The sequence below is a fragment of the Rhodamnia argentea genome, chromosome 3 (genome assembly GCF_020921035.1).
Source record: "Rhodamnia argentea isolate NSW1041297 chromosome 3, ASM2092103v1, whole genome shotgun sequence".
Lineage (NCBI taxonomy): Eukaryota > Viridiplantae > Streptophyta > Magnoliopsida > Myrtales > Myrtaceae > Rhodamnia > Rhodamnia argentea.
In genome coordinates this window covers 10,641,818-10,666,879 of record NC_063152.1, presented here as the reverse complement: position 1 = coordinate 10,666,879, position 25,062 = coordinate 10,641,818, and the positions used below count along the sequence as shown (strand labels likewise).

Genomic DNA, 25,062 nt, shown 5'->3' with positions numbered 1-25,062 from the left:
AACATGCTTAGCTCATTGTCTTCATTTGAAAGGCTAGAATGACTTTTCACTTATAAGAAAAAAGTCATCATTTTGTTTGTTTTACAAACAAACACCCGATAGAGATTAGTCAAGAGACTTTGTAGATGATGTAGCTCAAGAAAGCGCAATCGATAGAATTCCTGGGAACTCCTAGTGTGTTGGCTTGTTGCCTTACATAACAAGAGATCTCAAGTACAACCTGTGTCATTGCCAATTTCTTGGGGGCGACCACATAGTATTGCGAACTCGTGTGATTTCATAATTATTTGATGTAGTTGGGTCGAGAGACTACAACACCCGATGGGAGCGCACAGCAGAAATCTGATACCTTTACTTGGGGAGATCGCTAAGAGAGAACTCAACTCCGAACTCGTCGACATATCCAATCAAACTCACCTTAACTCAAAAGTTTAAGTTAATAAGTTATATGGACCAACTTGAATATACTAACTGCTCTACACCACTTCGATTCTCCGATATTGGATCTCTTAACACAACCCACTTACTCAAACGTACATCTTAAGAATCACTCACTCAAACGTACATTTTAAGAATCTCCCCCTCACATGTGAGCTCGGTATTAGGTCCGCTCCTTCTTAATTTAAGTATTCTTCAGTATTAATTTATCTCAAGTTGAATCTCCATCAAAGCCCAACTTCATAATTATGAAGTCCGCTATTGGGCCCTTGTTGCTATACCACAACGCTTACCGCCCAGAAACCGCCACAAGCTCACCAACAATCGACTTTGAACATTTGATGAGAGCGTGAGCGTAAGTCGAGTATGTTTACATGAGGAGATCGCTAAGAGGAAGCTCAACTCCGAACCCATCAATATATACAGTCAAACCTACCTTAGCTCAAAAGTTTAAGCTAATGAGTTATGGCTCAACTAGAATATACTAACTGCTCTATACCATTTTAATTCTACGATATTAGATTTCTTTAACACAACTCACTCACACGTGCATCTTAACAATACCCAAAGATCAAAAGTTTGACCATGTAATGTGATTTATCGTATTTCTTCAAAATAGTGAAATTACCTAGTGCTTATGCCTACCATTTGCTCTCCCTTTCACAAGCCTATCTAGCACATTTAGCAATAGTCTTTCCTTCACCAAAGAGTTATCCCAAGCCAATGATGGTAAACAAACAAAGTGGTTTCTTTCCTTGCCTCCACACAGGAAAGATGCGAGTGTATGGGTCAATTTATAAGTGCGAAAGCCTTCTAATCTTATAAATGAAGACAATGGGCTAAATGGGTTGGACTCTATAATATCTGCTTGCGGGCTGTGGTAATGTTATGCACACCTAGCAAGCATCTGGATTAGGGGCACCTAGCATGCGGTAATCTTCACGAAGGAGTTACGATTAAATTTTCATTTCTGCCTAATGGTTATTAGGGGCTCTTATAATATCTGAAGAGGCTTGTACAAATTTACCGGTGTTTGGACAGGAAGATTTGTGTCCAAATTTACAACTTTTCAAGCATGAAACATGGTGTTCTTTCGTACATGAAAATGTGCGTACTTTTCGGACAACATGAAAACTTGTGTTCTTTTCGCTGTTATCCACCGAGTCTATTCAATAGTCACTTACTACAAATTTCATTTTTTTTTTTTTGTTTCTTTTCGAAGAGATATAGCCTTCTTTCCAATCGTTTTCTTTTAGGATTCTTAGAAAGATATTAGAATTATTATCTAATATTCTTGTTTCGAGACTTTATTGCATCCATTAGGATTTTGCCGGTAACTATTAACAACATTATGAGGGCAAATAATTCCTTAAAGAGAGTGTTATCATGTTTCAAATTATTCTGATTTCATTTCTTTTCCATTTCAAATATTATTTTTTCCAAATAGCCAAGTTAGCCAAAAGGGCAAATCGAATAGCCGACAATGACACGATACCGGAAATTCAAAGATCTATTGAGGGGAAAACGAAAATAAGCTACTAAAGTTAGTGATCGTCGTTGACATTCGACGGCATAAAAAGCAACAACAAAATGCACAAATTTATCTTCAATTGCTTGGCAATCTTTTCCATGTTGCAGATTGTGAGCCAACCACTGGTGCAATTAGTTTCTCAGGATTACAGGAGATAATTTTTGTTAAGATGGAAGAGTTACGGAGTTAATTACATTTCTAATCACCCTATCAGAGCTCCCACCACTCTCAACAGCCTTCCTGGCCTCTTCTCTCACCTTCTTGGCTCTCTCCCTCACCGTCTCATCCGTCATCAACTCCACAATCTTCCTCTCAATCTCTTCCCCTTTCACAATCCCATTGGGACCCCAATCCCAACCGCTCTCCCACAGCCCCAATCCCGCCGTCTCCATGACCTTCGCGTTCATCTTCTGGTCGCCGTGTTGCGGCCACGCGAGCATCGGCACGCCCTGCCAGGCTGCTTCCATCACCGAGTTCCACCCACAGTGGCTCACGAACCCTCCGATGGCGGGATGGGCCAAGATCTCCTCCTGGTCCGCCCACCCTCTTATGATCACCCCCTTGTTCTTGGTTCTTTTTAAGAAGAAATCGCTAAGGATGTCTTTCACGTCCTCGCGGTCGTCCTTGTCTACTTTGGTGGTTTTCAGGTTCCAGCAGAATCTCCACCCGGCCTTCTCCAACCCCTTTTCCAGCTCTCGCACCTGATCCCGGGACATTGCCGTTCTGTTTCCAAAGCTTATGTATACTACGGATTCAGATGGTTGGTTCTCTAGCCATGACCGGTAGCAGTGATCTCCGTCTTGTGGAATGTGATACGATTCTAGTGGCCCTATGGGGAGAATTGGCGGTAAGCTCGCCATTACCCTGTCTTTGTTGAGAGCATTGAGTATTGATGCTTGGAACCAGTCGAAGGTGTTCATCAATATTCCCTCTGCCCCGGGTAGAGCTTGAGAGTTCGTAACAATGGTCGATGTAAAAAGATGGCTGTGATCTAGGAGTGCTGGCGGGAGGCTCGACATGGCCATCGGCGGCAATCCCGGAATCTTGAGTTCGGTGGAAGCTTCGTTGAACTCGGTTGGGTTCGATGCGACAACCGAAAAGTACGCCACGAGAGAGAGGAACTCGACCGAGGTGGTGGAAACAACGTATATAGGGAGCTGGAGGTCCTCGGCAATTGGAGCAGTCTCGGCAAGTAGAGCGAAGTCCACAAACATAGCCGATAAAGGAGGGGACGACGAAGATAACAGAGGGCCGAGGAGATGGATCGACTGATTGATGAGATGGAATTGAAGAAAGAAAGGTTCGATAGGGGTGGCATCGGCTTGCCGGGAGCTCGGAGTGAGCTCGAGTTCGAGGCGCTTAATTTCAGGATTGTGGCGAAGGAACAAGGATATGTGCTCCGATTCAGCAGCCGACACGGTGGGGTGAGCGGTGATGAGCGTGACGATGCAGTTTCTCCTGGCCAGCATCGCAGCAAGCCGGAGGTACGGCATCAAGTGGCCCATTCCGGCGCTCGGGAAAAGAGCTATATGAGGAGCTTGTGTCGTGGCCATTGCTGAATTGGTCTACTTTCTACTTGGACTGAGAAGAGAGTGTAAGATGTGTCTTTTATATAAGCAATTGTGAAGAAGACTGAAGGATGAGTCCAGTGGGGTTGGCGGATTGAATGGGAGGTGGTTAGGTGGAGGGAATCAAATGAGCAAGGAAAATACTTTTTTGACAGTACTATTAAGGATAGTACAGTTGATGGACGATATAATTTCAACTGTAGATTCATATATCATCGCAGCATATTTTGTATAAAGTATTAATTGATTGAGAGATCGTGTGATCATAAATAACCGATGGTATTATTTGACTATCAGGCTTTATTTGACTATCAGGCTAGCAACTGAGAAACTTAGATGCTTTCCATGGTTCTTTGTTTTCGCCAACAAATTCTCTACCTTATCGTTCCAAATGGAATTTTTTTTTTAACCTCGGAGACTTCCATGAGAGAGAGAGAGAGAGAAGGTTTTGGGGAATGGAGAAAAGAGGAGAGAGAATGGGGGAAAAGAAAAGAAAAAGTTAGAGGGGTGTACTCATTCACCTACACCTACACACATCCACTCTTTCTCAAACGTCCACTCGCCGCCCACCTATCACTCACCTGCCCACACATCCACTCCGCACAAGAGAGCAGATTTTGGTGGGGGTAAAGAGTTGACTGAGTCAAAATTAGAAGAGTTAAAAAGAAAGAGCTTTGAGTGGACGACAAAAAGTTAAGAGCAGGGACAGAGGTCGGAATTGTCATTTCCGTTCTTTTTAATGATATTATTATTATCATGAAACAGATAACTTATCATCTATATATATAAATATTTTTATAATATATAACGTGTCTCAACATATCGAATTTTTTATTTTTTTGATAATTTATATATGGACGTGTTGTGTCTTGTATCACATTGTATTGGCGTGTGATATAAACCTGAAAAGAGAAGTTAAAAACAAATGAATGATAGATTGGCTGACGTAAAAAGTGCCCTTTTGTCTTCATAGCCATGTCAGCAACATCATGTATTTATCCAATTAAATAGGCTCTTTGACGTGGAGAGAAGTTGACTTTACGCCATTTAGGAAACTTTTCGCCGATATGAAAAAAAGGTAGGAAAAAATTTAGTATAAATGTTTGAAATTATGGTTCATTTAGTGGCCCTTAGGTTGGCTGGATAGGATATATGGCTTGTTGTTCACATTTGCCTAACCAGTGGCACCACCATGGCGGTGTTATCGACCACTGCTCGGCGGTTGCCCACCTCAGGCAACTGTCGTCAGGTGGTCAAAACTCTCAGGATATGTAGACATTGCAATCGTACGTCTCTATTGCTGTTGCCTTGTTTCTATAACTATTGAATTGTGGCTACATCCAAGGGCCTCCGCGACCACCACATGTTGTCATCGCTCACGAGGGGAACACCATCGTGGTGGCCGCCATGGTCAATTGAAACCGCCGTGGAGGTCACCGGCAGAAATGGCAACCACCCCAACTAGCTTAGTTTGACCCAAAAGAACAAAAAATACACACTGCCTTTGGTTTTCTTTTTACCCTTTCGAAGAATTTTTTAAATTTCTGCTACCCTAGTCACCGCCAAACAAGCATAGGATATAACAAATCTCCCCACGTTTTTTATCCTATTCTATCCCAATCCTAATTTTCGTCTCTTTGATGAAACATAATCTTAAATTTTTTCTTGATTTTGTTTTCCGTGGAAGAAGAAGGTCAAAACCAAAAGAGGTAAGAAAGATGTAAATTTGAATCTACTATCGAGATGGTATCCTTCCTTTAATGTACTTATTTTCATGGAATTTAATGACAATTTGACGTTATAATCATTTTTGGCTTGCTTATTAAGAGGGATCAAATATCTAACATCTATCATATTTGCAAATAGGAACACGAATTGTTTAGGTTAAGCCTCATCACCTCAAAACCACAAAAGTTCCATAGGCACTCTATATTAGCTAAAAAGGTTTATTACTCCCCTAAAATTTGACATTACCGTACTTATCCAAGTTCTTCCTTTAATCTAAAAGTTCCTCTTAAAATCTATTCAAAAAAGTATGTGTCTGTTCTATTAAACGTCTCGGAAATTTAGCGTTTATACAATTTTAAGCACCCGACCAAAAAAAAAAATTTTTTTAGCAGTTTTACAATATATAAAGTTGGTTTATAAGAAGGGAAACATCATCAACTTTACTTTCTATATCAAATACTCATTTCACATTTCGAAACCTAATACTTGAAGTTGGCTAACAGTATCATCTAGAGGAAGTGAATAGGTGATTTCAAGAAACTTGACAAAATATGATGGAGTTAAAAGCGTTAAGTTTGACATAAGCGTAAAAGCAATGAGATGTTATAAACAGGAGCAAGTTATACCAGTTAGTGTAGTGCACTTCTACCAGGCAACAAGGAACATAAGTAGAGAGATTTAAGAATGATGCATTTAGAACTTCATAAGACTTGTAGTCAACCTACGTCTACTCTTCTAGACGAACAGCCTATTGGCTGGATTTCGCTAACAATATATATTTTTTTGTCCAAAAAAAAAGCCGATGTTGCTTGTACCTAGCAATCTTTGAGGAATCACAATAGTATGTGCCGCTTATCCCCAAACACTTTTTCTTGAAGTTGGTGCTGCTTTTACCGAAGCCGATAGATCTCATTATCTCACACATAAACACAACTATACCACCGACACACTTCTCAAGAGATTACATTTCAGTACATAGAAGATAGTATGAGAATGCAAAGTTGTCTCTATAATAGGATTGGTTGTCACTCTTAATCAATCTCTATCTTCGTCGTCTTGTTGATCTCATTTTATACTCCTCAACATCCAACGACCTTGTTGAACAATCTTCACAAGGATCAATCTCCGAGTTATTCGTTGGACGATTATTGGGTAGAGATCAATTTAGCCATTGAAGTTAATCAATCTAAGTCTCTATAGATTTGGCCGCCCATACAATCAAACCTTTTGTTTCCAAAAATAAAGTAGCTCCAACTATGAAAAGTAACCCGCCTTCAGGATGATTCCCATTAAACCAAGATATCATTCGCGATTGATATTTCCCACATAGATAATTCCTAAGATTTACAATCAATCAATTACGTGCAAAACAGAAATTCATACCATATCACTAGATGTCAAAAAATAAGATGAAATAATTCGTCTTGGAATATTTTCCTCTAAGCATTTGACAAGGTTGTTCGTCAAAGTTAGTGTAGTCGCTCTGCTTATATCATCGGTCCCCGGTTATTTCCAGCTTCCCAGTGATATTAGACTTTTGCTTATTTCGGGTTTCTCGTGATATCAAACGCCGTGTATATCATTTTTTCTAGTTATATCCTACTACTTTTCACTAGGTACTTCGAGCACGATGGTGATGTAGATTCTTTTTCACCATGGTTCCTCCAAGTCTCTATGAACTTCCCATTCTTCTAGACTTGTTTCACGTACGTCCACTGTACTCCTCGTACTACCCCCCACTCTAAAAAGACCCTATTCCTACCCACACCTTCCCCACCCACTCGAGAGGCTTGCATAGTCCGACGCCCCTACCATCGCGTCTCCCCCTTTCCACTTACCGGGCTGCCGTTGTTTCTTCGGAGGGCGTTTACATCTAAGGTCGGCGATGGTCTCTGTGTCAGCTCAAGGCTAGGTTGAGGTTAGGCAGCATGACTGCCATGGCCAACCTCCGCATGGCTCACGAGACTATTGTAAGGTGCGGCTGGTTGAGGCCCTCCCAAGCTCAAGGCCAATCTCAAACGGTCTCGGCAACCGCGATATTACGACAGACCGAGACAATGGATGCAGGGAGAGGAGTGCGGGCAGCAGGCAAGGATGAACGGTGTCGTTATCAACGTCGGGGTCGGGCTATGGTGCTGAGTAGCCACGCTGTGCGCTAGGTGTGAGGAGAGAGAAAAATGGCTCTTGAAGAGAATAGACACAATTTTTTAGGAAAAATTACCAAAAAAGTCCTAACCCTATTACAATTGTGCCAATTCAGTCTTAAACTTCTCTTCATTTTACCAATTGAGTCATACACCTTTTACAATTGTCTCAATTCAGTCTATGTGGCTGGTGAGCGCCGACGTGAGAAAATTTTGATAATATTTTAATATTTTTTTAATATTTAATTATTTTTTTGTCTTTTCTTTTCGTTAGTATTGACATCAGATAGTTGGCGACCTTTGGCCCCTAGGCAAGGGCTTACCCCCAGATCCGGCCCTCGCCCAACGACTAGAGAGGGCCACAAACCCTTACCGAGGCTTGGTGAGGGTCGCGGCACCCGTGGTCGGCGAGGGCTCATAGGCCCTCTTGCCCGGGGGTCGGCGGAGGTTCTCGGCCCTGGGCCAGTGGGAGGCTAAATCGGAAAAAAAAAGAAAATGAAAAAGATAGAAAAATAATAAAAAATTCAAAAAATATTAATAAAAATTTATCATGTTAGCGTTGGGTAGCCAAATGGACTGAATTGGCATAATTGCAAAAGGTTTAGTCAATTGGCAAAAAAAAAAATGTTTAGAATTACATTCGCACAAATTACAATGAGTGTAGGACTTTTTAAGGAATTCTCCCCAAGTTTTGGTGTACATGTGGGTTGTGCATGCGAGCAAAGGAACGTTCTTAAATTGGAGAGATCTAAAATATGAGCTTCAAAATACGAGAAGAATATTTGATTTGGAGAATAAAATTGACGATGGTTTTTGCAATTATTTCACCCACCAAGTTTACTGTAAGGTGAAAAAGATTGTGAAATGGTTCTTTCGAAAGGTCATATCCTCGGTACTCTTCTTGGAAGTTGGCGCATGTGGGTGGAACTAAATCACTAAAAGTGGTATCAAAGTGCTACAACATCTATTAAAGAGAAAAATAGGAGTAGGAAAGCGGCCTAATAAGAGAGACTTCTCTCATAGATTGAACCAGATGTTTACCTTATAGGACGGTGAACCTAACGAATTAAGTGGCACATGTAGAGTGGAACTAAATCACTACGGCCCGGTTCGTTTCGCAAAAAATAGGATGTTTTTGAAAAACGTATTCCAGAAAAATGATAATATTTTCCGGTGTTTGACTAAAATCCGAAAATGAGGAAAATATTTTTCATTGTTTAGTATGAAAAATCAAATTTGATTTTTCCCCGTGAACTCCTTTTTTAATAATTTTTTTAAAATTTTAATTGAATATAATTATTTTTCATTTTCTTCTTTTTCTTTTTTTCTGTTCTTTCCTTTTCTTTTTCCTCTTTCCTCCATCGTGATCAGCCGACAACGTCCACAGGCGAGCTGGAGGCTCGGCGGGCCGTGTTTGTGATCGATTGCTGAGGCCGAGCGACCGGCGGAGGAAAGAAAAGAAAAGAAGAGAAAAAAATAAATAAAATATAAAAATTATTAAAATATAAAATATAAAAAATTCAAAGCAAGTAGATAGAGAGAGAATAGATAAGAGAGAGATTGGACTCCACCGATAATGATTTCGAAAGAAGGAGTTATTTTCTTCATTTTTTAGGGTAATTTTTTCATTAACGAAATTTTTTTTCCTTGACTTTTTTGTTTTCCGTAAACTGAATGGCGGAGAATTTGTAAAATATTTTCTCTGAAGTTATTTTTGGTGAAACGAATGGAGTCTAAAAGTGGTATCAAAGTTCTACACTTATTAAAGGAAAACTAGGAGTAGGGCAGCGCCTCATTAAGAGAAACTTCTCTCATTGATTGAAACCGATGTTGACCTTATAGAACGGTGAACCTAACGAATTGCATTTAAATTCAAGGACATGTATGGCCTGAAAATACACCAACCCCCCACCACACCCCCCCTCCCCAAAAAAAAAAAAAAAAAAGAGGGGAAAGTCCAGTTTGGGAGGGGACGGTTGGCGAGAGAGATAGAGTTTTGACTTGTTTGGTAACAATATTAACTAACCGAAAATTTAAGTGCTAAATATTAAATGTTGATAATTAAGTATTGAAAATGTAATTAAAAAGGGTTTTGATAATAATTTAAAATTTATAGCAGAGTATTATGAATCTCTCAACAGGAAAAAAAAAAAAAAAACACCATTGTTGAGCTCGCAATCAACACTGAAAATAAAAGCTTAGACAGATGATTAACGTGGCTTAGTCGGGCGTCTCCACTCCACGAGAGATCCTTGACCTCTCTTGAACTAGGCTTTCATTCTCTCGGCGTCGAGGTTGGACGTTCGGTCGGACGTTCAAGATCCACTTTTGCTGCTAGTCGCGTCTCGAGTCGAAACGTCCCGGGTAGCTTTGCGATTCAGACTCACACTAGCTACCCAACTTTTTTGGTGCTCCTAAATTGGAACGACCGAATCTTGTTCTCGCGTATTCTGAACCTTGTTGTCTCCGGATGTCTTTGAACTCCAATTCGAGTCGGTTCCATATTAAATTGGGATCTAAACTTCGAGCCACAATCAACAAATCTCTACTTGGCAAGAAGTTCAGACTCGCAATAGTTACCCAGCTTTTGGTGCTTCAATCTGGACGTCTTCCGCCTACCTTGGAATGTCTGCCACTTAACTTAGGACGTCCATATCTTGTCCTCGCGCGCTCCAAACCTTTGCTATCTTTTGGCATCCTCGAACACCAATTCTATTAGGATTCGATGCACAACCACAACGTAGTAAAGCAGAAAGCGAGAAAGGGAAATCGACACGAGATTTATCTTTGGTTCACCCTTATCCTATGGCTATGTTCATCAGAGGATTCCACTATAATTAGTACCTCACACCTCTTGTTATATTTACTCGGTTACAAGCGAAAATAGTATATATAACAGTATCTATTCATGTCCCAAAGCCCAAACTACTAATAAAAAAATATGGGCTTAAAATACAAAAGCTCTCTAGTGTCCATAGGGGTGCTGCCCCGTGGAGACCCCAGCTGGGTAGCTCCCCCAAATCCCCGTGCTTTCTTATCGATGAAGAGTATGAACCACATCTCAATAAATTCGAGTTGACACCAAAAAAATTTAGGTCTAAACTTTGGGCTACATTCAACATTTACAAATATATTTTTTATGTAGTTCTAGTCATGTCTTTACCTATCTCAGGTTTAAATCCATCCTCTTTAGGTAAAACTTCAGCATTGACTAATTTACCCACTTTGAGACTTTTTGTGATTCAGGCATATTCGCTAGATGAATGATTATATCCTGGCAAGAGACAATCGTTTCATTCGTGTCAATTTTGTTGTTTGCAAACTATAAAGCTAGTTGTTTAAATCTCTTTGGTTAATTTTGTTGTAATATAACATGCGGAAACTAATCGGGATCTTGTAAATAAGTTAATGCTAAAAACCCAGAAAAATAACGATGAACGATAAAGGATATCAGAAATTACGTAGTTTGGTCCGAATATCGGTACCTACATTCATGGAGAGAGCCGCAAGAAAAATCCACTATAATCGGAGAATCGAAATTACAATCGTTCAATATGCTAGTGTTTTAATTCCACAACTAAATTATACCCAAACCCAAAGTGTTTACAATAAAACAACTTAACTGAATATATATATAAAAACTCACGCACAAATCTCCGCGTGTTCAAGAGTCCATTGCCCGAAGTGCTCTGTGTTCAGCCTTTCGAAAATGACTGTGCTGCGTTCAGCTCGTCTCGGCTGAAGAACTAGAAACCCCAAAAGTCCTCCTGTTATTTTGGACGACTTCTGGAGGCTTGGAGAGAAAGAAGAGAAAACCACCTTTTCCTTTTTTATTTTTTGTCCTTTTCTCCAATCCGCCCCACAAGATAATTATATGAATGGAAGTGTGAGCCCTTTTGCTTCTTTTATTCAGCTGAACAAGATCCCCATGACTAAATAGATATACAAAATAAGTTCACCCCTTATTTTGTCTTTCAGTGCCAATAGAAAATCTGCAAAAGTTTTCCGTGAATGCGTAAGTCTCAATTCTTAATCCGTTAAAGATTTTCTTTTCTCAAATCAATTTAACAAACCAACATATATCATTAAACGATTTAAACTAGAGACATATTTAACAAATTTGATGTTCAGAGTTTGGGAACTTGTGTACTTCAGCTGTTTTGAGTAATGCAAGTTGCTTTCCGACCAGAAAAAAAAAAAAAAACAGAACTCTAAAGCTAGTCTTGCTCGAAATCTACTTGACTCGAATTGAGCCTGCTCAGATAGTCTCAAATCTGGAAAATCTATTCTATAGCTCAAGCTTTTCTAAGTTCAAATGATGCTAAATCCTTCATGTATAATTTTTTTGGCAGGGTCAAACTCCACTATGGGGTCAGACTAATAGAAATTATGAATTTTATTTATATGGTTCTTCTTTTTGGTCAGAATTTTTTTTTTATGCTCAAATCAAACCTATGGATAATGTCATTAAGGTGAATACCACGAAAAACCTCAAACTGATACATATCCCAAACTAATTTTTTGACCAACAAAAATCACAAACTAGTACATGTGTGGCAAATTTACCCTCCATTAGTTTCTATTAAATTGTATTGTCAAATTCTTGGATGACATTTGGCATTTAACCGGTGTACCAGTTTGGTGTTTTTATCTTCCTTTTTTCATGTGTACCAGTTTAGAGTCTTTCGTGATATTAACTAAATTTAATCAAAACTAACATAAAGTAAATTTGTCACGGGTATACCGGTTTGGAGTTTTTGATAGTAAAAATATAGTTAGGATGTAAATTTATCACATGTGTATCGATTTGAGGTTTTTTGGTAGTATTAACTATTTCCTTAAAGTTCACTAAATAACTCACTTTTCGCTGCAAAACTAGTAGAAAATAGTCCTTAATGGTGTTGTAATTTCTGGTAAGCCACCCCTACAAGGGGCTACAAATATAAACATCATCAAAGAAACCGGCACGTCGTCTGCGCTCTCATTTTCAAGGTACCGCCGACCCAGTAGGGACGGCGACGTCGGGCGAGTAGCTCATCCTAGATCGCCTTGTGCAGCTTCTATTATTGAGTTTTAGGGACTGCGGCATGCCTAATCGGTTTCAGGCTGCACCAGACGATCTGACACGAGCTCCCTCGTCATCCCTATTGGCCTTGCCTTAGAAATGAGCTCGAAGACGGCGTGCCGTTTTGGTTGATGAGGTGGGTCATGGCGTGCAAAGGGAAGAGTCGTTGCCCTAAGCAACGATTCTGGATTTGCTTGACCTTAATCTAAGCAAACATCTTCCTGTCATCTCAATTTTGTATACGGATATCCCACAACTGTCTTTGTCAATATGAGTGAAATTGAAATTGGACCGTGACCCATTTCCACGTACGATCCCCAAAATCAAAACCCGCTAGTGTTAAGATTATCTATCGGTTATTGATTGGCTGTAGGTTCGATTCGCATGCGCTACTAAATTGAGGATTGATTTCATCTTTGCTCTCCTATGTTTCTCTTTTTATGACATCTGAATAGATTCTTGATGTTAGTAATAATACTTCATAAGCTCAGAGTTTATCATTGTTACGGAATCCCCCGATATAAGATAGGGAGTCTCTTGTATTTTACGAGCGAAAGCCATTGTATCTGTATATTGGTCTTATTGAAGGGAAAGTACGTTAGAAGTTGTCAAGCTATCTTACTAACTACATTTCAACAAATCACTTGAGTTTCAAAACTTATCGTGAACAATATCTCACGATACAATCAAGTAAATATTTAACAGTATTTAAGTGCCCGGCGAAATTGACTATTTCAATATTAGACTTTTGATTGGTATTAAAAGTCATGTCAGTTTAAATTTGGCGAAATCGGACTGTGAGTGTGCAGGGGCATAATCAAACTAAGAAGATTCCCGATCAGCAAAATTCTAAAAAATCTGAGGACCCAAATTCCATGATCACATTGGAAGAATTGCCCAAGTTTAGGGGCTAAATATAATTTTTTTTTCCCGTTCATTTTCCAAAAGGGTATCTTGGAAGATGTCGCTTCCTTACAACAAGCAACATAGTTGACCTAGAATCTGAGCATACTCGTTCCGGTAATAAACAATTCTCCTGAGCTTCCCATGGTAACGGAATTGAATGCTTTCTCAACAAAACACCGGCACCGATCAACCTTTATTTAAGCTGATGTTCATGACCAGAAACAGTTGGAACCTCAACCTGCGAGTAACGTGCAAAACCTACTTTTGGGTCGGTCTCGGTTTCTTGCAAGACATCACAAAACCCAGCCTTCCCTCCCTTATCCTCCACTCGTATTTGCCCGCAACACATCCCCACACAACCTATAAAAACAACCACATCCTCCTCTCTTACCAATCCAATCTACAAAGAACTCAACATCACACGTGCGAATAGGTAAAAAATTTGAACCCTTCTTGCAGTTTCAAGGCTCAGGTTTGGCGTTAGCGATGGCGAAAATGGAGATCAAAGTGCCGGACGAGAGCTCAACGGAGCAAGAGCACCCCCTCTTGAAGGGCGAACCCCGTCCGGATGACGCCGGGAGGAAGAGCTTGATACAAAAGGCCATGACCCAAACGTTCGAGAGCACTGCCCATTTGGCCAACCTCTTGCCGACGGGGACAGTCCTCGCGTTCCAACTCCTATCCCCTATCTTCTCGAACCAAGGCAACTGCGACCCGGTCAGTCGGGTCATGATGGCTGGCCTAGTGCTCCTCTGCGGCCTGTCCAGCTTCCTCCTGTGCTTCACCGATAGCTTCAGGGATAGGAAGGGAAATGTGTGTTACGGGTTCGCCACGCCTCGCGGCCTTTGGGTGATTGACGGGTCGGACACGCTCCCACCCGAGCTCAAGGATCAATACAGGCTAAGGTTCATAGACTTTGCGCACGCCTTCATGTCGGTTCTGGTGTTTGGCGCGGTTGCACTTTTCGACGAGAACACGGTGAACTGCTTCTACCCGACGCCGTCGGACGAGACGAGGGAGGTGCTGACGGCGTTGCCGGTGGGGATCGGAGTCATTTGCACTATGTTGTTCGTCGTGTTCCCGACCAAGCGGCACGGGATCGGTTTTCCGCTTTCCAGTAATTGAACCACACCACATCTAGAATCCTTATCTTTTGAGACAATGCACAATTGTAAATTTGAATGCGTTCATTTCTTAACATTGTCCTAATTCCTTTCGGAGTAGATCATGCCATCGAGAACAATAAAACAAAAAATAAAAAATTTCTCACCATAATCTTGTCTTTACACATGCATTTTTTAAATGGATTCACAAGTTGAAGAGCATAAATCAATATAAACTACAATATAATTTCAAAGTGAAAATACGTTGTAATACATTAATATTTGACCGATCGAGATCATTAAAACCAAGCGTAGGATCACGTGGATAATATATTTTCACAAAAAAAAAATGGCAATTCGATTTGTATTTGCCAAAAAAAAAAAGGACAATTTATATTGGCACGTTATCCCTTGCAAAATAGAACATTAGTAGTTCAATTAGACTGTGCTTATCGCGAGTCTTGCGTGTCATCGCTTTTGCCCTAATAACATATGGGACGCGCGTATTGTCTGCGCTCGGATCATGTGAGTCCAATTCCTATGGGCCTTCGGATGACGAGGGGCTCGTGTGGGACCTACTTGATCTGACGATTCATGTGAGCTGGGCTCATATGATCTTGACGTAGGCAAGATTTGTTCCTCTACCATGTGATGCAATGGTGCTGCGTCGTACAAGCAAAAGGAGCCATGTGGAACGCGTGGCCTAGTGAAGCGTCCAAGCAAATATAAGCTTGTGCTAGAAATAAAGCTATATGGACCCCATTTGTCCTCTAAAGTTGCAAGGATATACACATGTATATATACGTATGATAATTCTTGTATTGAGTATTTCACAGTAGATTTTCACAAATTACAAAAGTAGAGGCAGTGAAGAAAGACAGAGGATTTCCATTTTCCGTTCTCGTGCCGATAGATTGATATTTGACGGTAATTGGACACTTTTTCTTTCGAAGATACATTTTGCTCATCCCTTTTATCTATCCTAGATTTTAAAGCCTGGTCTTTTTGTCGGAATTGAAAGAAGGACCATCCATTCTTGTAATGAATGTGCCAAATTATCGACTTTTGCAACAACCAAAAAATTTTCTACAATCGATAGCATATTCGGATCACCTAGGTCCGCAGAAAGACATCTGCCTTTGTCGAAGAAATAGGATTCGATTCTCACTTTTTTTTTTTGGTAAGGCGATTCTCACTTTTGATTTCTCTATTAAGGTAGACAGTTGAATAGAGTTGTATTTATAGGATAAGGCATATGTCTAAGCTCTATTTAGTCCGAGTATCACGGGTGCCAGCTCTTCCAACCAACCAAATTTTATTCAAGTACTATGGTTGAAAAGTTTTTCTTTGGCCCCAAAAAATGTATAAAGAAAGGCTAATTTATCAAAATTATCATGAAGGAGAAAATTGCCAATAATCTTGTTTTTATTTTTTTTGTGTGTGTGTCGAAGCGAACCACTTTCATTTAACTTTCAGTATTGAAAGAATAATCGAAATTAGCGTCAAAACATAACAAATCCAGGCATTCATGACTTAATCTGCACAGCAATTTGCTTCTCGTGGGAGAATCGGTTACCTTTACTCTTACTCTTGCATCTTTCTGTCACCGCCTTGGGGAACATCCTCAGGATGTTGAGCATGTATAAGGATGACATACATACGAAGGTGGTCGTGATGCATACCGCGGATCGGCCGATGGACCAGGCCGTGCAACTCTTGCTCCCTATTCCACCATTTTTTCTTATTTGGTTTCTTGCTCCCTCCTCCTTCCTGGCTCGTTCAACTCTCGCCCGATGCACCAAACCGATCCTCCTCGGCGAAATCCATAGGCAAGAAATGTTCTTCTGTCCATGATGTAGAGTGCAATCTGCGGCGGCTTCCGCAGCCTTGGCCTCAGCCACCATCGTGCCAGTGTTGCTGCCCGGAGCACAACTACGTCGAAATGGCGTGTTGCTTGATCGGCCATCTGACGAACCTCCTTCCTACCGGCTCCTTTTCTAACACCGGGTGATATTTTCGTGACTAAATTCTTGCACGGTTTAACGCGTCACCTACTTCTAACACCGACAGCGGACCTAGTCAAGATCGGTATCGGTATTTGACCGATATGAGAATCATTCGAGTGCCGAAAAAAGGTATGAAAGATAATCTATTAGCAGTTCCCTTGGAGGGTTAAATACCAAACCAGCTAGAGATAAAGATAAGAAGGCTGAGAGCCCCTCCAAAGTGATAGGGAAACTGCGAGCATAAACTGAACCGGATCATGAGAATGGAGAGATTCAGGAAATGCATAACCTAAAATTTACGTAAACAGAAGACGGGTCTCTAATAGTTTACCGAGTCGTCACGGGGATTCGGTGTTACCGAAACTTTCTTGAGCTCCCTTCTCTAATCTGATTATCCTCGTCTTTTTTTATGTCTCGGATCGGAGCAGATTACTATAGATTTGTCTCATGGTACATATCGAGTCCACATTTTTTTTTACACGAATTTTACTTAAGGCTACCCTTATTTTAATATTTTTTTGGGTTCCTTAACTCAATTCTAACTCTATTTATGAGAAGAAAAGGACTAGTCCCGCCATATGGTATATTTCGCATTAATGACGATTCTAGCCCAACATCGTACTTTTTGTTCTTCGAATTGAGATGCGATTTTGCTCCAAGGAACTATAGCTTGATGATCGAGTCCTAAAACTGATGAGAAGAATCTACTAACGAAACCAAAAAAACAAAAAAAAAAAAAATCGAAAAGAATAAGAGCAAGTGTTCGATTGACAAAAGAAAAGAAATGATGGTGATTGTCAACTGTTGGAAAACAATGGTATATGGGAAGGACCGTTGTCCACCCATATAGGCTAGCGTAGCCTTTTTCCACATTGGATAACTGTCTTTGGTAGTTATCAGTTTTAAACGTGATCAAAGATCACGACCTTTCGTCGTTGAAAATAAGAACGACGTTCCTCTTACGTTCTTATTGAACAGAGAATAAAAAACTACAAGTATAATGACGATGATCTCCCGCTCTTCTCTCCGAAACGTCAAATAGGTGACAGATTTTCTCGCCGCATTGTAGATACTTAATCTGTGAAAACCCGAGATATGTCTGTTACGTAATATATTTCTTCGATCGGTGATTCAATATGATTTTACGACTTGTTGATTCGGAGTAATTTCGCTGCGTTTGTTTATGTGATCCGTTCCCTTCATCAACCGCCATCTTTGCTAATTGTTCCCGCTTAAGAGTTTGACTGAAAAATAAAACTGTCGTGCTCTTCTTATCCTTCGAGTCAGATTTGATTTCAGCAACTTTGAAACTGTTCCGTTTAGTCGACTTTAATTCTATTGGTTTCGCACGATCAATGCCGGGGTAAAACGTTCTCTAAAGGCATCAATTCACGTCCCTAATGAGGCCTAATTCCCGTGAAGAGCTCCAACTTTAGTTGGTCTCACTTGTGGCCCAAACCCTTTTTTGTTCCACAGGAAAATAATAACTTTAGGTCGCGCCTCAATTATGGTGCAAACTTTTCTTTTTGGTCTCGTAACAAGGCATCAATTTTATGTCGAATCTCAATTTTGCCTCAAACTTTTTGTCGTCTTCTAAAAAAGTACCAACTTTTAGTTGGTATCCAAATCCAACCCATTTATTGAGTTATCATCCAATGATGCCCTAGTAAAGATTCGACGCGTCATTTCACATGTGTTCGATAGATTCTTATCGAAAACTCGACGGGGGGTCAGATTTGGAAACCAATTGAAAATTGGTGCATTTTCACGAGATAAAGAAAAGTTCAGGCAGAATTGAAACACGAGATAAAATTAGCTCTCTTTTTTTCGTACAAAAAAAAGTTCGGACTAAATTTGAAACTCGAGTTAAAGTTTGTGCTTTTCCGAGGAATCGGGCCTCCCTAATGGTCTTTATAGCCACTGCGTCGTTCTTTATGTGAACGTTAACCTGGAATAAAGTAACATATGTGTTTATCGAGCAAAGCTAAGCGATAAATAGTTTTGTCGACGTCAAAACCATACCGTCCAGGAACCAAAAAACAATGCACTTGCATCGTGCTCGTGCATCATGCCGTTAACTAGTCCCTTGGCATTTGGATCATCCAAGAGCAGTAGCCCGTGCTTTGCCCAAGCCGTGCGATTCCCATTCCGATTGACGGGCGAAAGTCAACATGAGATTTCTTCATCCAGATTTTCGCCAAACACCAACCCAAATACACATTGAGAATGGTGAACCAATCAATCATCGGTTTCAATATCACTTATTTAGAGGAGCAACATAAGTACAATATTTTTCATCTACCGCCGACAGTGGGGTGAATAAGACGGACCGACCGAATTGGAAACTGTCCGGATCGGTCAATTGGGTCTTGTTTTCGGGCGCGCCGGTCCGACTCCCTATCCCTAAAAGTGGAACAAGTGTCCGAATAATTCGGTTCCCGATTTCAAGGGGGAATTGGATCGCATGGCCGGACCGATTATTAAATTTTTTTAATGCAAACTTGTATTGTGTTGTTTCTCGTTCGATACATTACTTAACTATTTATAAACATTCCTTAATTACTTCCGTTTGTCTTTTCACTTCTTTATTTTTATTTCTTAGTAACACATACTTCTTTGTGCAACACACACACACACACACACATATATATATATATATTTTGTGTGTGTGGTGATAACTACTTTATATATCGTCTTCTTTATAAGGCAAGAAAAGAATGTCTAAATCCTCTATTTATCAAGTGTTGCAGATTGTAATAGCAGCAGAAGTCTTCTGTAACATGGTATCTCGCATTTTCGAGGATTAAGTACAATATAAATTTGTGATTAAGCCAATAGGATTAAATTAACTTTTGAGGAGGAGCTTTAAAAAAAAAGAAAAAAAAATATGCATTAGTCAAAAGAAAAATGTAACATGATGCGTTGCATGAGCATGTTGCGGGGCATTTTTGATTAGTTACCAATTACTTCATCAGCCATTTGACACGTGTCCAATTCATTACTCAAATCACCAGTTTCATTGGACCGTTTAGGAACTGGACCAGGAATCAATCACCCCTAATCAAGAGAGAGAATCAAGTCTCGGCATATTAAAGATATCAAGTGAAAACCAACTTCCATTAAAAAAAAAAAAAAACCTAAAAGGATGAAAGTACGGATCACTAGGGTACACAAATCGCATTGTACCACAACTAATCTCTGATTATATATATAAATACAATTCACATGCACTTCTCATCGCAAATCAACTTCATTATGAAAATATTAATCTATACTGCCGACCTTAAAATGAAAAAAACCGAAGAAATCTTAGGAGGAGAGAGATAAAGAAAAAAAAGCCGATAAGGGATCTCACGGGCAACAACGATTGGACAAGACCAGCCCTCAGTCATAATCCATTCGCTTGGAGATAAGCCCTGGCCCACCACCCTCCTCCCCTTCATCCTCCACCACAAATCATCAGCGCCATCCGCCGCTCCTCCTCATGGTATCACCGTGAGCCCGTCAATCTCCACCGTCCACCTTTATCTGTCCTCGGGTCACGATTTTGATATCGGAAAAGTAAAATTTCACTCGTAACGAAAAAGAAATCAATTTTTTTTTATCATTATATGAATTAAAGATGCCATGTTGCATGTTATTATAATCTTTTATGTTGTGATTTATATTTGTAAATATGGTGGACAGCCATTATTGCCGGTTAATCTGATTCGCTGGCTGCAACGCGCTACCCTGGGGCGCGAAGCAGAGGATCACGAGAATGACGGGCGCACTTTTAGCTCGCCCGTGTCTCGCGGCGCATGGTAGCGTCACCGGCGGAAGTTAATTTTATCTGCTCGCCATCCTCATAAGCAAAAGAGGCCTCGCGCGAGCCACTGATAGTGCACTCTCTCTATCTTTCCTTCTCCCGCTCTCTCTCTCTCTCTCTCCTCCGGAATCATGGAGTCGCGAGTGCTGTCGCGTGCCGCCGCCTTCTCCGCCGTCCCCCAGCTCCGGAAGCTCCCGCGGGAGAGCTGCCGGAGCGGCGGCCTCTGCTTCGCATCGCCGAAGCCGATCGGGACCGTCGGCGAGGGCGGGAACTTGATTTGGGGGAGGCAGCTCCGGCCGGCGTTGCTGCTCGAGAGCTCGCAAGGGGCGGGGAAGAGGGATATTCTCAGCCCGTGCCTCGCCGCCGCTTCGTCGCCGGCCGGGGGCGGCGATTCCGCCGGGTGAGGTCCGTCGTCCTGTTTTGACTCGGCAAACTCGGGCGAGCGAGTTCCTACTGACATTTTTTTTTTCTGGCTTATTACAGTGAAACGAAGATCGCGCCGGTTGGTTTCTTCGAGAAGTACCCGGCGCTCGTCACCGGGTTTTTCTTCTTCATGTGGTAAATGTTCAATCTCCTCCGAAATCACCGTTCACTCACGCAAGTTACATTCTACGACTCGTCGCTAAACTGAGCCTGGTGCGAATGGCGCCCGATAGTGTCGCGTGGCCAACTGTCGGAACGGTCGAATAGTAGTCATTCAAAGCCTCCGGTCCAGGGGGAGGGATGGGCCGTTGTAAATTTACGTAAATGCCCCTCTTCGTTGTTGTTTCTGCTGTTGCAGGTACTTCTTGAACGTCATATTCAACATCCTGAACAAGAAGATATACAATTACTTCCCCTATCCTTAGTAAGTTCGAACATTTTTAGTGATGAGACTTAGTCGTGATTTGAGGATCGAGATGGTGACGAAGGTCCGGTTTTTGTGTGTTGGACTTTGCAGTTTCGTGTCGGTCGTGCATTTGTTTGTTGGGGTGGTGTATTGTTTGGTGAGCTGGGCCGTGGGCCTCCCAAAGCGAGCTGTAAGTCCAGACCCAGTATTTTGTTTATTCATCCATGGGCTCTTTTTCTTTTGCTTTACATCTGTTCTTTCTTTCTATTAACGATTAATTGAAGCATAAAGTCCAAAGCTTTCAGAGCTTGATTGCAACAAGAAGTACCAAAAACAGTTTTGTTTTTGTCTTGTAACATTGGAGTATAAAGATTCACAGATTCTGCATTCTCAGTTCTAGCTACCTATGTCGGATGTGGGATGACAGAGACAAATGACTGCCGTCTTCTTTTTCCTGTGGCTTAAGCACACAAAGCTGGCATTTTTTAGTTCATGATCGTCCAATGATAATTTGCTGAGTCCCAGTTCATAATTAAAAAGAACTAGAATGGCAACCTTTCCTTTAGTGGCAAACAGCCCTGCATTGATCTTGTGCTAATTGTGGTAATGGTACAGGTGTATCTGTGGTAAGTGTTCATGGACTGTTGGTTGATGTGTGTGCACCCAACTTTTTCCTTAAAGGAATGTACGAATATGACCTCCCTTTACCTTCTGGAAATCAAAGTAGATGGAGGCCTTGAGCTACCATTCTTAGCAGTGTCCGGCTACTTTGGCCTTTTCCTTCTTTTTTGTCTGTCAACAGCGTTATGTGGCGATTGGCGTTTGAAGGGCATCGATCTTAAATCGAAGAGGTTAAATCTCCATGTAGTGTTATTATCTCCTTCGCTGTTTTGATTGAGACAAAGTTGCACGATGGAGATGTTTCTTTCTATTTTTGTACCCATGTGTCATTTTAGCATAGTGATTACACGATAGTAGAATATCATACGTGCAATTCCATCCAGTGCACAATGTCATATTAACCCCTGCATCTGCTACAGTCAAATGGGTTTGAGGTTGTATTGAATCTATATCTTCGTTTCATCCCTGCTGTCATTAATTTCTGCGACATTATCTGCTTTCTAAACTATAAAAGCTGTTGAATTTATGCGCAGCCGATTGATTCAAACCTGCTGAAGCTGCTTATTCCTGTTGCTGTTTGTCATGCACTTGGTCACGTTACCAGCAATGTTTCCTTTGCAGCTGTTGCCGTTTCCTTCACGCATACCGTTAAAGGTAAAATAGCATTTATTTGTCTGATAGGGAGCAAAAGATTAAGATAATGCCCGCTTTTCTACATCTTCTTCCCGTGAGTTTTATAATATTCTACTTCTTGAATTCCTGCTATGTTGATTTCAGCTCTTGAGCCGTTCTTCAATGCTGCTGCTTCTCAATTCATACTTGGACAACAAATCCCCATTACCTTGTGGCTATCTCTGGCTCCCGTCGTCCTTGGTCGGTTCTACCTTCTTTTCCTGTCGTTTTGGAATCAATAGCGCAGAACCATGTTTGAGTCACTTCATTCGACTTCAAATCTCTAGTCTTGTAGGTTTCCGTTTTCATGGATCTAGCTCCTTGATGACTGCTATTCATGCAGCTTAGTTTACACAGACAGGCATGAGTGCACTCACGTAGGTATTTAGGTTGGTTCATGTATTTAGATGTGTTGGAGTTAGCTGCATGGTGGATTATGCGAGTATTTGGAATTGTAAATGCTGGAGGAGGAGGAGCAAGAAAAAAAAAGGGAAAAAAAAAAAAATGCTGTAGGAGTATTTTCTGATCTATATCATATGATTTGTTTCTTTTGGCTTGATTTATCAACCAGGTGTATCCATGGCATCATTGACTGAACTCTCTTTCAATTGGGTTGGATTTATTAGTGCTATGATTTCCAACATTTCATTCACTTACAGAAGTATATACTCCAAGAAAGCCATGGTGATGTTCAGTTATACCATTATCATTCTTCTTTTATATTTCAACTTATCACGATTTTTCCTTTTGGGCATGATAAATCGATGATTAATATGTCTAACTCAAAAGTATCTTTGGCGAATACTTCCTTGTCGTCTTCTGCAGACCGATATGGATAGTACAAATGTCTATGCCTACATTTCCATCATCGCCCTCTTTGTCTGCATTCCACCGGCCATTATTGTGAGCAATGCTTGTGTTATTTTTTCCCGATTGGTGTAATTATGAGTGATAACTTAAAGTTGAAGGCCCAAAATTCATCCTTGTGTCTTGTTATGTGAAGATTGAGGGGCCTCAACTGATGAAGTACGGCTTCAGTGATGCAATTGCAAAAGTGGGTGCGATCAAGTTTGTTTCTGATCTCTTTTGGGTGGGAATGTTTTACCACCTCTACAATCAGGTACTATTCCACTAATGTCTATCCCACTTGGATGTCTAGAAAATATATTTTGTGGACTGACTATTATGGACGGAGAAGTGAGTTTGCAATTTGCTTTGTATCAAGTCGAATGGTCCTAATAAATGTCAAAACGTTTTTGTTTTATGTTTCTTAGTTGGCCACCAATACCTTGGAAAGAGTCGCACCGCTAACACATGCAGTTGGAAATGTCCTCAAACGCGTCTTTGTGATCGGGTTCTCAATCTTAGTCTTTGGTGAGTGTGGATCGGATTTCAGTTTAATTAGTTTCGCTTCCTCTTCCCCCTCTACTACTTGATTAGAAATCCTAGCAAAAATGGGATACTGATTGAGTGCTTCCCTTGCAGGTAACAAGATCTCAACTCAAACTGGTATTGGCACTGTTATTGCAATTGCTGGAGTTGCAATCTACTCGTTCATTAAGGCAAAGATGGAAGAAGAGAAACGGGTGAGTCCCGATCGCTGGCTTGACATTTGAGATTATATGCTCCAATCCAAGACCGATTTCATCGTCTCTGAACTTTTAATGTTGCGTTTGGTCAGCAAGCAGAGTGCTTTTGAGTCTAGAGAAAGCTCGGGTTGTGCATGCTTAATCTTCTGTGGCATGAAATAAGGTCCAAACCAATGTTATTGACTTCTGTATATACTTGGAATTTCATTGCAGCAACTGAAATCGACTTGAGAAGAAGCAAGACGAGGAAGCGGACCGACGAACCTTGTAGGCTTGTGTACTTTCTCCCTCAAAGATGAAAGAAGCAAAAAATCCTAATGTGATAATGAAGTTATTTATTTTTTTTGATAATTTTCTTTTATTCGGAAGCATTGAGCAAGTGCCGTTGTACAATCATCCCTTGATACCAAGAATAATGTATCATCTGCTCTCTCTTATTGAGATTATGCGAGTGAAAAGTGCAGTCGATATATGACGGAAGATGAACACGCGAAACCACTCCCAGCAAGATCGTGAGGAAGATTTCACTTCAACGGAAGAATGGAAACCGCCACCGTGCCGGCCTGCAACCGGTTGACACGTTTGTCCAGGGGGACGACCCCGCTGAGAGTTGATTCTAGGCAATCGGGGCGAAATGAGAAGAGACTGTGCAGTACAAAGAAGAACTAGGAACTTCAAACTGAACGCGTCAGGTATGATGCAGTCACACGGATGGCAATGGGCGGGGCGGGGTGGGGTGCGGATTGGCACTCCCAGCGGCGGCAGCGCCCCATGCCACGGCCCTTAATTCTTCTCCCCATCCTCACCTCATCGCCTCGGATAGTGATGCAAGACCCCGGAAATAGAGTGGAGGTCCTTTGTGGCCCACAAAACAGAACAAGAGGGAAAAGTATACTTTTATTTTTGGGTGACCCAGGGAACTCTCGCATGGCCGGCAGCCGGGGGTAAATCCCGGGGGCAACACGTGCTAGCCACCACACACGTGCCATTGGGTAAGTCACCCTGCGACGCCCATGGGATTCGAACACTCGACCTTTTGCGAGAGGAAGAGTGC

At 41.1% G+C, this 25,062-nt stretch overlaps 3 protein-coding genes across 3 annotated transcripts; 2 read left to right on the top strand and 1 right to left on the bottom strand.

Moving 5' to 3' along the window:
- Positions 1-2,123: 2,123 nt before the first annotated feature.
- LOC115726863 (UDP-glycosyltransferase 13-like) lies at positions 2,124-3,634 on the bottom strand. The gene has a single exon (XM_030656931.2). The coding sequence runs from the start codon at positions 3,520-3,522 to the stop codon at positions 2,134-2,136; it is 1,389 nt and encodes a 462-aa protein (XP_030512791.1). The 5' UTR covers positions 3,523-3,634; the 3' UTR covers positions 2,124-2,133.
- A 10,043-nt stretch (positions 3,635-13,677) lies between these two features.
- LOC115726872 (protein DMP4-like) lies at positions 13,678-14,518 on the top strand. Its single transcript, XM_030656941.2, has one exon. It carries the CDS (start codon positions 13,867-13,869, stop codon positions 14,503-14,505), a length of 639 nt encoding a protein of 212 aa, XP_030512801.1. The 5' UTR covers positions 13,678-13,866; the 3' UTR covers positions 14,506-14,518.
- A 5,830-nt stretch (positions 14,519-20,348) lies between these two features.
- On the top strand, positions 20,349-24,449 carry LOC115726875 (triose phosphate/phosphate translocator, chloroplastic). Its single transcript, XM_030656943.2, has 12 exons — positions 20,349-20,697; positions 20,781-20,855; positions 21,079-21,144; positions 21,238-21,316; positions 22,281-22,401; positions 22,525-22,620; positions 22,991-23,103; positions 23,245-23,322; positions 23,423-23,539; positions 23,694-23,793; positions 23,905-24,005; positions 24,222-24,449. Exons 1-12 carry the CDS (start codon positions 20,429-20,431, stop codon positions 24,237-24,239), a joined length of 1,233 nt encoding a protein of 410 aa, XP_030512803.1. The 5' UTR covers positions 20,349-20,428; the 3' UTR covers positions 24,240-24,449.
- The last annotated feature ends 613 nt before the right edge of the window (positions 24,450-25,062 follow it).